The sequence below is a fragment of the Plectropomus leopardus genome, chromosome 3 (assembly GCF_008729295.1).
Source record: "Plectropomus leopardus isolate mb chromosome 3, YSFRI_Pleo_2.0, whole genome shotgun sequence".
NCBI classification, from domain to species: domain Eukaryota; kingdom Metazoa; phylum Chordata; class Actinopteri; order Perciformes; family Serranidae; genus Plectropomus; species Plectropomus leopardus.
In genome coordinates, this window is record NC_056465.1 from 22,284,725 (window position 1) to 22,297,610 (window position 12,886).

The following is a 12,886-nucleotide window of genomic DNA, read 5'->3' on the forward strand; positions in this document are numbered from 1 at the left end:
ATTCTTTTTCTGCAGGTACAAACTGACAATTTATATCAAACATGCAAGAGAATAGTAAATAAATAAATAAAGGCTTAAATAAAAGTGCCACGACAAACATACAGCTACTTTGTTAGGAAAATTAAATAATAATAATAATTTTAAAAATACTTACTTTCTCCGTTTATTAGTCCACACTGGCAGATAATGCAGGTGCCGAGAATAAAAAACACAATTTGTGCTCGCAGCTTTAGCGTCCACCGTCTCATTTTGACTTGAGGATAAGTTGTGCTCTCCTCTTGAAGCCTCAAGAAAAATCTCCAATCTTGAGGGAGAAATGTTTATGTCAAAAAGGCGTTGGAATATCAAACGTATTGAACAAACTCTTAAAAATTAAGGTCCAATAGAGCCAACTGGTTCAACGTTGCCCCCCGTGAGCCGGGGGGGAGTTATACATTTATGAGTATCTTCCCAGCCAAGTTTGTGATATATGTGAGCCGTGGAAAAAATGCAGACCACTAAATAACGTGATCTTGGGTTCTGGCAACACATGTGCGAGTAAAGATCTTCATTTTCCATAAGTGAAGGCGACAGTCCACGTTCATCTGTTTAATGTTGGTGCTCCACTGAATGAAGAGAGAAATAATAATTATTATTAATATCCCACACGCAAGGAGGGCTAGTTTGGAGGTCCCCAAAGGAGGTCCACTGGCCCCGGGCTCATTTCTCTGTAATGCACAGCTCCAATGAGGGAAGACCCACTTCAAAAACAATTGCTAAGAAGTATTTATCCTGTGCACGGCGTTAAAAAAAAAAAAAACAGCCTGCTCCTCCAGCAGGCATGAGCTGAAGTTATGGATATCGCCAAATGCAGAGCCAAGATCGGGAGTTGGCAGGGTTTGCGCTCCTTCCTTTGAAGTCCACAGGTCTTTATATCACCCCTGTTTGCTTGTATCTTCTCAGAAGCTCACCGTTTATAAGACAGATGGGAGCACATCCCAGGAAACTCCTCCGAGCAGCTACGTGCAGGAAAAACGTGCAGCGATACAGCTTTCCCCACTACGACCTTCCTCTGAACTCCTTCACCCCCGCTGACCACCACGCCGCAAACGAATGAACACCCATAAAACGACAAAAACGGGAAAAAGAAAACAAAGAAGGGGAAACTTGGGAGGATTACTTCTTCCCTAGTCAACGCGGGGAAAGAAAAAACGACAAAAATAACGGCTCCGTTTACCCTGCACGTTGCTGTGAAGTCAGAAAACTCTCCACCACGCCGCCCGTTTCTTTTTCTCAGATTAGCTGATGGGGAAAAACAGCTAACGTTAGCTAGCTAATCCAAAACAAACGAGGTTTCAGTGTCGGCGATAGAGTTAAAAATTAAACAAAAAACACACGTACACACAGACAAAGTCAGTATCCCGTCTCCGATAGTCAAAAAACGATGAGGTAAACAAACATAAAAAGACTTAAAAAGACGGGTCAAGTGTAAAAACTTGGATTCCCGTTCCGTTTAGCGGTTGCTCTCCCTCAGGTTCCCCCTCTTTCCGTCTCTCTTTCTGCGAGTCTCTCCACCAGTAAACAAGTCCTGCCAGTCACCTCAGCTGGGCCACACATGGTCGGCGGGAAAACCCGGAGCGGATCGCCGCTTACCAACCACCAGGGCCCGGATCCGGACTGTCTGAGCCGCCGCTGCCGTTGGTGTCAAAACACCGGTGCTCTTTGTCAGGGGGGAGCTGAATACACATCAACAGCTTTTATAAAACTGGAACACAGTAAAATTGGATATTTTTGTCAATATAACCATAGGTAATGACTTGTGTTTTGTCTATTTATTTTGAATTGTGATTGTCCAAACATGTCAATCAGTCTGATTAGTCTATTTTAGTCTACATCTGTGATGTTTCATTTTTTCACCTGCATACATGCAGTTTATGGACTGATGAACTTATGGGTATTTTACATTTGGAGAAAATAAGGTGTACATTGGGTGGATCTACGGGGAAATTTATTAGGACATGGCAACCATTTCTGATATATATGAAAATGCTAAAACTGTACTCTTCCATAACTGATCCGTATTCAAAGCACATAACAATGATTTTAGAAAACTGACAAATTTAAACATCTATTTGTTTGTATGAATGTGTGTGTGAGTATTTATGTTTACATTTTGATCTATTTTACTGTTTGCTTATGTATGTCTAAAATGTATATATGTATGAACACTTTAATTTTAATTCTATATCATTTGTCTTTCAGTTTCTGTGGGGGGGATTGGGGGGATTAAAAAGGAAAAACATGCAAGCTTTTATATTTTGATATTTCACAGTGATTGCAGTTGCTATGTTGTTGGAAAAGAGTAAAATAAAATTAAAAAAAATACATACAGCTTATGTATATCTTCTGCTATTTCTGTTGATACCATTTGGTGGAGATAATTAGCGTTGTCCTATTACTAAGCTTTTTTTCTGGGATTCAGCTTTGGGCATTTAGAGGGATGGGTAGGGTTTTTTGGCCAATTATTGGGGCCAATATTTGGCATTTTGCCAATTATCTGTCTCTGTATTTTATTTTAATGATCACTGATAAAATTAATTATTAAAGAGTGCAAAGAAAGTGTCAGCATGGGAGGAACTTCTAATTTGTAAAACCTCAGGGAGCTATTTTTATTTATTCATTTTGTATTTAGATTCTCATTGAACTTTATTTAAAAATAAAGTTGTTAGGAACCGTATTTATGATGTTGAAAGTTTCAGTTTTGGAGGAATTTTTAATTTTTAATTCAATTTTTTTTTAAATTTTATTTAAAATTTTCACTTGGCTGTGATAAAAAGAAGTTGCTCGGAGCATGCTGTATATGATGTTGAACATACGATTGCAGGCAGAGGGAAAGGGAACACACAGGCAAACTTAACACCACCATGTTGACTCCATCCCACTCTGTCATGCGCTTTGGATACTGTAATGATCCCTTCCAGTCCTTGTAAAAATCTCAATAAAAATGTAATCATAAAAATATAATCAAATTAACCAATCACAAGATCCTTTTCTTTTCTGACAAGAAACAGTTTGTGTTCAAATGGAAAATCATCCATTAAAATGTCTGTTTAATATTCACCACAGAGGACTGTTTGATAAAAGGAAGTTTCAAATATTTTTTCATATTTGATTATGGACAAATATTTGATTGAGGACAAAATATCAGTTTTAAAGGGGAACAACGCACATTTTCCAGATTCATACCGTACGTGTAATTCTTAAAGTCTATGACTGTCAAAAAATATCAGTAAAAATGAATAACTCTCTCTAAACTAAAGTGCTAAAACTCAAATTTGTGATGATGGGGAATAAAGTCTGGGGCTGCTCTACAGACAATGAGTGGTGAAAGATGATACTGAGAGCACACATTTTCCGAGTGTATTGGAACATTTTTTTGTTCTGCCATTCATTGTCTATGGAGCAGCTCCAGACTTTATACACTTTAACATCACACATTTGAGACTCACTCTCTGATTTTGGCTTTGAGAGGGTGTAGCTCATGTTCACAAATATTGATTAAACTTTCCTAGGTCATGGATATAACATTGTTTTGTCTGTGAAATGTCAGAAATTAGTGAAACTATGATCAAGAACCCAATGTTAATTAGCTTACTATCATATGTGATAAAGAAACACAGATAATCCTCACATTTGAGAAACTGAAATTAGAAACTGATTGCTGTTTTTGCTTGAAAAATGACTGAAACTACACTCATACACATTTGGCACACAGGAGAAGTTTCACTTCCACAACCCGATGCTGATAAATCCCACCTTTAGGACCTATAAGTGACTACAGTTTTGTGTTTGGATGTGGATTTCCGGATTTGTGCCACATATTCCATTAATGTGCATCTTAAACATACATTACTTTTTTATTTACTTATTGGCCAACATATGCTTCAATAAAGGAATATAGGCCGTGCAATTGTTATCGGTCAGGCTAATCATGAGAGATCAGCTCAAAAATTGTTTTGTTTTTTAAAAGACAGAACTTTTTTTTCAAATATTTCCTAATGAATTTTAGGTAGCATTTTTTCTTGGGAAAAAGATACAGAGCAAATTGGAACTGAATCCCAAGAACAGGAAAACACTGCATTTATTAAAACCACAGCTGAAGCAAAACAAGATGATGTTCGTTGATGCTAATCAGCCTGTAAAAGCAGATCGACTGTGCAACAAGATAACGTGCAACTACCTTATAATGATTTTATATTTTCACCAGATTTTCTCTTTCACATTGTCTACAGAGCCATGAAATTTGTGGGCAAAACAAAGCAGCTGTGTGTCATAGAGCAGTGTAAACATTACACACTGCCTCGGCCCTGCAGCCAGGAAGTAAAATACCTGCCTGCAGTAAGGAAGGTACACACAGTTCCCTCAGATTTGCATAGCAAATATTCTTATAATGGAACCTACTGATGGCACTTAACTGCACACAATACCTTTGAGTTTTTCCTGCTAACACTTACAGGATGACTGAATCTTGACACACTTCTCATCTCAACATGAGACCGACGAATTAGAATAGAGTGGAACATTTGCTTTTTGTTTATCACATAGGGGTGCAGTTTGTGTGCTTGGATGAGTACATACTGGTCCGCTCTGCTAAGAGCTCGTGGAGCAGGCTTGTTAATCTGAGGAATGTTGTTACCCAGTGAACAGAGTAAATGAGGTCTTAGTGAGATTAAATGTCACAGGTCTGAAGGACTCAGGGTTGTGGAATCTAGTCAAAACAGATCTCTTTGTGGTAGTCACACTGTCTGACGCCAACACACACACACACACACACACACAGCCTCTCTTCTCTTATTCTCTTCACACACTTCCCCTCAGGTACTGTGCATAACACCAATTTCTTTCCCTTTTCAGTGGGAGCAGAAGAAGTCAAGTGAATGGTATTTTATCCCACTAACCTACCTCGAGTGCTGTTATGAGTCTACACATGCAGCACTTGTGCAGCACTACAGCCGTTGTACTACAACTTTGTTTCAGTAGGTGGCACTAAAAATAACTGCAGCCAATTCACTTACTCTAAATGTCAAACCAGGACAGAGGGATACAACGTTGTGAATAAACAGGATTAAATCTGACCAGAGAGGAAAGCATAGGGAGCTTGGGCTATGTCAAGTAAACATAACATGATTCTGTCAGCAGCTGTGTGAGGTTGTGGATTCACTGGGAGAGGGTGATTTAAATTATAGCTACAAATGAAAAAAATAAAATCAAGTATGGGCTTTTAAAGATTCCTAAACATCCTATTTTCTCTAGTCCTGCCACTCACAAATGTAGTATTCTCCACTGGGTGCTTGGATATTGTAAAGCCTTAGTGCCTGTCATCATTAACATGTTGACAGTTCTCTTTTTATCAAAAGCTCTGGGGCAGAACTGGGATGTTTCCACCTGGTATATGGGAGTTTATTCAGACTGCAGGATATGCAGATATGTCAGTGACACAAAGATGGTTGACAGTTGGAGAAAAAGCTGCAGGGTCAGCACTCATTACATCAGTGAACACTGTTCTTCAAGCCCCCAAATGTCCAAGTTTAAACATTTTTGTTTTCTGGTAAAATAGCAAATATAATCTGACAACAGCAGTAGCTGACTAGTAGTAATATATTATTTTTTTATGGTCTCTTCTGTTCCTTAAGGTCCAAAAGGTATTGAAAGTATAAATAAGAATCAAGTCAAATGATTGTCATTCTCTATAACATTAAACTCATAGAACAGCCATAATAAAAATAATAAACTTCATAGCAAAATTCATACAAGAAATACTGCACAAAGGGATTTATAATAAGAGAATTAAATGCACTCAGTGCTTCACATAAAAATAGACAAAATGAGCTTAAAATAGGCCAACAAGGCAACTCAATGCACTGTAAAAGGGGCTTTTAAATACAATTTAAAACAAAAAATAAGATGAAAATAAGAGTAAATAGAGAGCCTCGTAGCACAAGCCCAGGGACACAAAGTGTCAGAGAGAAACTCTGTCCTTCACCTGCAAAAAGTCACTCAAATAAACACATATCGAGTGGGAAGAGACTCAAAATGACCAAAAACAGATGCAAAGGAACTGCAAGGAGACACAAAATAACAAGAAAAAAAGATACAAAATTACCCCCAAAAGACACAAAATGATTACAAATAGATGCAAATCTACCACAAGGAGACACAAAATTACCACAGAGACACAAAAAAATACAAAACCACACAAAATAACCAAAAAGGCTGGATATCATACTGTCTCTGTCTTTATTCAGCTATACTTTAATAAGTGACACAAATGAAAACATGAATATGAGTGGATGCATATGCTTACATACAGGGCACAAGGGTTCACTAAAGGATTTGATTAGGGATGCAGTGATCCATTTTTCTCCCCTGTTACCAATTCCAATAAACCTCAACTCAGGTCCAAGTGATAACTTGATGTGGCATCAGCCTCATCAGCCAAGCAGCAGTCACGCGACTCCTCAGAAAGAAGTAGTATTATTACAGTTGTCACATACAAGTTAATGCAAACATTTGTATTACCCCCTCCTGCCTCACAACATAAACTTCTGCAACATTAACCCCTACATATTATGTGTTTTTCTCCCTTAAACACACACACACACACAAACAGATGCAGAAAGCAAAACGAACTCCCGCTCATTCTCTCCGCAGTCGCCTCTGCTGCAGCCTGTAAATGGAGGGATTAATATGTTTGAATGGAGAGAGTCTCTTTCCTTTGTTGGTGTGGAAGGCTCAGTAATTAGCTGCCTGGGGAGCCAGGAAGCAGGAACCTCCGATCAGCCTCTGTGTGTGTGTATGTATGTGCATAAGGGCATCTGTGTGTGTTTATGTGTGTGAGATGTCCACCAAGGAGAGGGTCATGATCTTAAACAGACAAAGCGTTCCTGGATTATCCTCCTCTAACGCCTCCCTGTGTTAGTGATTTACACTTTTAGTATTTGCTGTTCCTGCACTTCAGTCCCTGCAGCACTTCAGTTGAGACACACGTCTGCCTCTCTCACTTTTTGATTCCCTTGTTGTCTCTCAATCACACAATGTGGTCACATGTACATACAGTATTTTCATTTGAGCAAGAACAGGGGTCCAAACTTTTTGAATGGGGGCCAGATTTGATAATGTGAAGCCAGCTGCTTCTCGCATCAAATGAACTATTTTAACACACACACATACGCACACAAACAAAACAACAAACCACAATTGTTTCATCTTAATATAGTTAACTCTAAAAGCAGTGGTCCGCACTGTTATCACCTCTTCGACTGCTTACTTGTTTACTGCTCTGTTTATGAAAATACATTAGTTCCAATGTAAAAAAGTTGGTTTTACTTTTTAAAAAATTAGGAAACTAATCGACTTGAAAATGTAAGTAAATATAACTATCAATCTTATATCTAATTGTGAATTTTAAAAATTTTGTGATGTTGTCACAACCTGAAAACAACAAATTTAATTAGATCAAATTTTCTAAGTTTTAGCAACTTTAGTAAAGCCAGTTTACTGTGCTATATATCTGCATTTTGCTGGTAGCAAACTAGTCAGTCATGTTTGGATTTTCTTAAACATGTTAACAAAACAGAATTAATAGATCTCCTAACTTCATCAGTGCCAAAATCCTCTTTATAATGATGAAATTAAGTCAGACTATCTTAGGTAATTCCACTTGTCATTTTTAATTTGCAACAACTTCACAAAATTAAGTAAATGTAAGTAAACTTAACACTTAGATATAAAGTAAATATACATTTAGATTCAAAGTCATATTTTATCTTCCAAGATTGCTTTAAATAAGATCAACTTGAGATTTCAGATTTCAGATTTTAAAATGTTTACAAACTGTATTATAGTCCTGCCAATGTGAGGTGAACCAACAACACTCAAAATGATGTTGCTTAATTTACCAATATTGTGTGGCGGGCCAAATACAATATTGGTCCAGGGGCCACATTTGGCCCCAGGGTCTGACTTTGGACATGCCTGAGCAAGAAAGTCCATAACTATTCCTTTCATGTGGAGGACCTGCACATCACTCCTCTGCGGCCTTTGCACACATGTGACATTGGAGAAGGAAGTTTACACAAACAGTATTCACAAAACAGAATACACAAGTGATACACTGCATACACATTATCTGTGGCAAAGGAAAGTTATACATCACGGTTCATTAGCAGAAAATATCTGCAAAGAATCAATACATTTCCTCTGTGTGTTTCAATAAGTGCATGAGGTTCAGATGTACATGCTTGATATAGAAAATGCACAAATTGGGGCATGAAAAATTCACCAAAATGCAAAATATTAAGTGTTTAATGCACAAAAAATTCTGGTGAAGGACCCCCAAACCTCTCGTTTTATCTGTGTTCCCTCCAATGGTGAAACAAAACCTGGCATTTGTATTCTATAAATTCATTTTCTATCTAAATTCAGTTTCTTTAAAGTGATTGGGTGAAGCTGAACGGACTGAACTGGTCTCCGGTGATTCCAGTGCTCCCCGTTGAGGCACAGACCCTCTGACTCTGTGTGAAAGAGCTCATCTGAGATAGGAACAGCGAGGAAGATGAAGGAAGCTGCTGACTATAACAGTAGATGTCAGACTAAGCCATTGATGAGGAAGACTAAAGCTTTTGGAAAGAACATCGCGGTCGGCTCAACACTGTGATTATGTGCCCTATGATGCGTTCAGTGATCCGATAAATCTCACACACAGACCACACAACTCATGTTGATAATCTATGTTGATAACAGCTGCCTTTCAGGTCGTCAGATTGATCCATAGGAGTTTCAGTTTGTCTGTCTGTCCCTGTCCGTCTGTCCCCGTCTCATAAATCACCTCTGCCGCTAATGAAATTGTAACTGAGGGTACAGTGTGCCATCTATAAAGCAGCTTGATATGCATTACAGGGGATTTAGGAACCACAGAGTACATACCGTGTGTCCGTCAGCCTTTCAGACGACGTGTCTCTCGCTGGACTCAGTTTACCGCTCGGTGGGTCTCAACAGCAGATTCAGACACAAGTCATGCATGCACATGTTGTAAGATATTTAAAGCAGATTCTATCTGCTTTTTCCATTCTCCTCCAACATTCAGGCTCCTCAAGGCTTAAGATTCATTGATTTATTACCATGTTAGAAAGAATTGAAAAAAAACTCTGCACAAATACAGTATAAAAGTGTCGTGTAACCTGGGGGTGATACTATGCTTAGGGAGAGATAAAAACACGTTTCCTGTGCCAAACACCTGGAAAACTTATCATGCGATAAGATGAGATGCCATGAAGCACTTGATAGAAATTCACTATTTATTCAATTTTATATATAAACCAGAGGCCAGCAGCTAATGTCTGCGTGTTTCAGTCCACCAAACAAAAGTAATCACATTCAGTCATCACAAATGACCCACTAGAAGTGTGTGACGGCGTATTTTTCTGCACAAGCTCTGCCCTCTGCCTGTCCTTTCTTATTTTCTTATTATCATCTGCATTTGGGATGCTTATGGGCATGTTTCTCTACAGTGTTCATGTGCTGTGTAGAAAGGTAGAGACCAATAGCCAGATTATAAGCAATAGCCATCCAAGAGAGCACCAGTATAGAGAAGCGGAACGCCAAACAAGAGTAAATCTGGCTTTCTGGGTTGGCTTTTACTTTCACTTTTTGCAGGCAAGTGACCATCCTGCATAAAATGCCTTTACCCCTGACTCCGGTTAACACTATGCAACTATGCAACACAACAGTACAAATCCCCCCTTTAGCAAACCTAGCCTTTCTTTGAGAATTTAATTTTCTAATGCAATAAATTACAATTAATCCCACCTGCTTTTAAATACACAGGAGGTACAGTCAGTGCAAATATATAAATACATTTTGTGGCCAACTTTGAGTTTTGCTGGTGTGTGTGTTTACAAACAGTAATCTACTTAGTGCACCTTTACTGTCTGTGCGACTAACAGTGCAAAACCCAGATCAATTTATACGTAGGTTCCTGTTTAGGGATGTGGGACGTTGTTGTTGAGCTTCTTTTTTTTTTTGCTGGCTGTTGTATGGCTGTGTAAAACTTGTTGTGTAGTGGAAGATCTGATGGAACATCAGGAATCACAACAGAAATAAGTGATGGGCTTTATCATGTTATTCCTGACGATGTTATATGCAGCTATATTTTTTACTGCTCTATTATTTGTATTCTTGTGAAATAAAAGAAACTATTAAACAGTTTTTGTATTACACGTGACGCTGCTGATGGTGAGAGGCTGTTGCATAACCGTCTTATGTTTTGAAGCGACAGTAAACGTGCCAAAAGCCGCAACCTGAACACATGACCTTGTTCTTGACATCTTGCTTCCTTTTCTTCTACATGTCATGCTGACCGAGTGAATTCTGCAACCACTTTGAAGATAAAGTTAGACATATCGCAGTTTATTTTCTAAAGGAAAGGTTTCACATCCTCTTTCAGACAGCTCTATCTCAGTCACAATGTCCTGAACTATAGGACCCTTCAGTAAACCTGGCCTCCGCCCCTGTCATACTCCACTCCATCATGTGTGTTGTGTGTCTCTCTGGGTTTACCCCTGTGTAAGACACTTAACCCTTGGTCGCACACATACATCCAGAGAGCCTTGTTTTCCCACACATGGACCTCAACACTTATCTTTAAACAGATTAGCGTGTTGAGGTCACCTCTGTGAGCCCACTCCTCTTTTTCTGTGCATAAACTCTCATTACCTGCTCCTTTTCTTCACACCCTCAAATCTGAATTCTCCATTTTTGTCTTTTATCCCTTTTCTCTTTCATTACACCTCATTTCCTTTCCCTTCTCCTCTCTATTTTTCTTTTTTTCCTCTATTTTGCTCCCACCCTCCCCTCTATTTGTCCCTTTTCTCACACTGATGTGTGGTTCAGGGGGCCATGGGGCCATGTGCGGGGCTAAAGGATTAGCTTTATCATTGATAAGGAACTGGGGAGGAGCGTTGCATAGCTGGCTCGAACCTGAATGCCCTTCCCGAGAGGATGTGTCAGTGACAGCTTTATCCACATATTGTGGCAACACATCCAGAGAGCGAGAGGGGCACAGTAAATTCAAAGGACAGTCAAGGTCAGGTCAATGTCACAGCTCCCTGAGTGGCGAGGGCTCAGGGGAAAAGGTGTGTTGGCTTCAGGAAGATAGTGTGTGCTGCATGACATCAAAGTATGGCACTCACACTTCCCCTCACACCGGGAGGAGGAAGATGTGGGGGACACCGTTGTTTTGTTGCTTTGTTTCACACGCATATGCAAACACGTGCATGCACACAAACACGTGCATGCACACTTTGCACTTTGTCCTCTGTATAAATTATGTTGTTTTTTTCTGTCTTCCATTTCTTTTCTTTCCCTCCCTGTTTCTTTTACCTGCCAAGGGACTACGGATGTAAATTAGCAGTCATGCTAACTCTGGCATATTTACATTTGTATTTGATACTGACAGTGAGCATGCACACAGTTCTTAGAAACACTAACATTGGAAAAAATAGAGAGAGAGGCAGCTGAATGGGTGATCATTCCCATTTTTGTACAGCTATTACAAAAAACAACTGTATCACAAATAGTAATTCAAAATCCAACCGAAATCAGATTTTGTTATCCCTTCATTTTTCCAGCAAACTGACCTTAGAAGTGCACTTTTGAATGTTTGTTTGCTCGTCTGTTAAACAAGCTAAGGTTAGGGACAAGCTAGTGTTGTTGTCGTTCAGTCTCTTGTGTTGTGTACCTGGTGTTAACGCTTTTATAGAAAGATCAAATTGGCTGTATGAAAGAAAGGTCTCCATCTAAGTCAAGAAATACTGAAACACTATAGAGCACTCAGTCTTAAAACCTGGAAACGAGTTTGCATGTCAGCCCCTCCAGTTCCCTTGTCGTGAAGTCAATGTTTTTTTGAGTGGGTTTCTTTGTTAGAAGCCTGAAATAAGGTTTGTGGTTAACACAAGCTAAGAAGATTTTTACGTTTTGTTCTGTACATTAAATACTCCAATAAGTACCACACTCACAAGTTTTGAAGCTTTTATGTGTCTTTAAAAAGGCAGTTTCTAACAAGAGGCTAAATGAGACAACAATGTCATCATGCTGCACCGTCATAACAGCCTTGTTGTGGTGGCAACGTAAATTTATGCGACTCTGAAGATACTTATATTTAGATACATATTGCACTGTCTGCAATACTGCCAATGCACTATTGTTCTGTGTCATTTTTAAAAGACATGCGTGGCATTGCATCATTGCATTCGACTAATGACAATCATAATAAACTTTTAAATAAGGCCTTTTAGAGCTAATCCGAGTGAAGATTTAGCAACTGAATCGGCAATTTCTTGCCTCTGATTTGTTCAGAAACAGATTTTGGTGGACTGCTGAGGTGACAAGTTTACTGGCATATTTTTTGTGTATCCAGTTTATAAATGTATCATTGTGAGTGCTTTAAGAGCATCCCTGCAAATTGTCTGAAATTGGACCTGGGTAAAATTGTCCTTTGGCATGATTCGATGGTAGCACCTTTGAAAGCCAGCCGTGTAAGGACCCTTGACTTTGAGAAGAACTTACAGAGAAGTGAAGTGAAACTATAACAGGTTCTGTTCAAGAAGCAAGAAAACTTGATCCAGAATCCCACTGATATTTGTTGTAATGCTAATAACCAAAATTAAAGAGCCTTTGTCATGAATTTATGGCTTGCTTTATACATTTATAAGGTAGATTTTTGACGATCTAATAGCATTGTCTAGTCAATACCCATGTTTTTTAAATGGTAATTCAATGAACATCATTTCCCATAAGCACAGGCTAAACGTCAGCTTGACAGGAGAATGGAGTTGAGGGATCTTGGCCA

The 12,886-nt window shown here is 38.9% G+C and overlaps 1 protein-coding gene across 1 annotated transcript in view; it reads right to left on the reverse strand.

Moving 5' to 3' along the window:
* The window catches only part of insrb (insulin receptor b), a 103,751-nt gene extending 102,084 nt beyond the window's left edge, over nucleotides 1–1,667 (reverse strand). Inside the window, exon 1 of the mRNA XM_042516744.1 lies at nucleotides 155–1,667. Coding sequence (XP_042372678.1) covers nucleotides 155–248 — 94 coding nt within the window. The 5' untranslated portion in view covers nucleotides 249–1,667. The remainder of the gene's footprint in view (nucleotides 1–154) is intronic.
* Nucleotides 1,668–12,886: the final 11,219 nt, after the last annotated feature.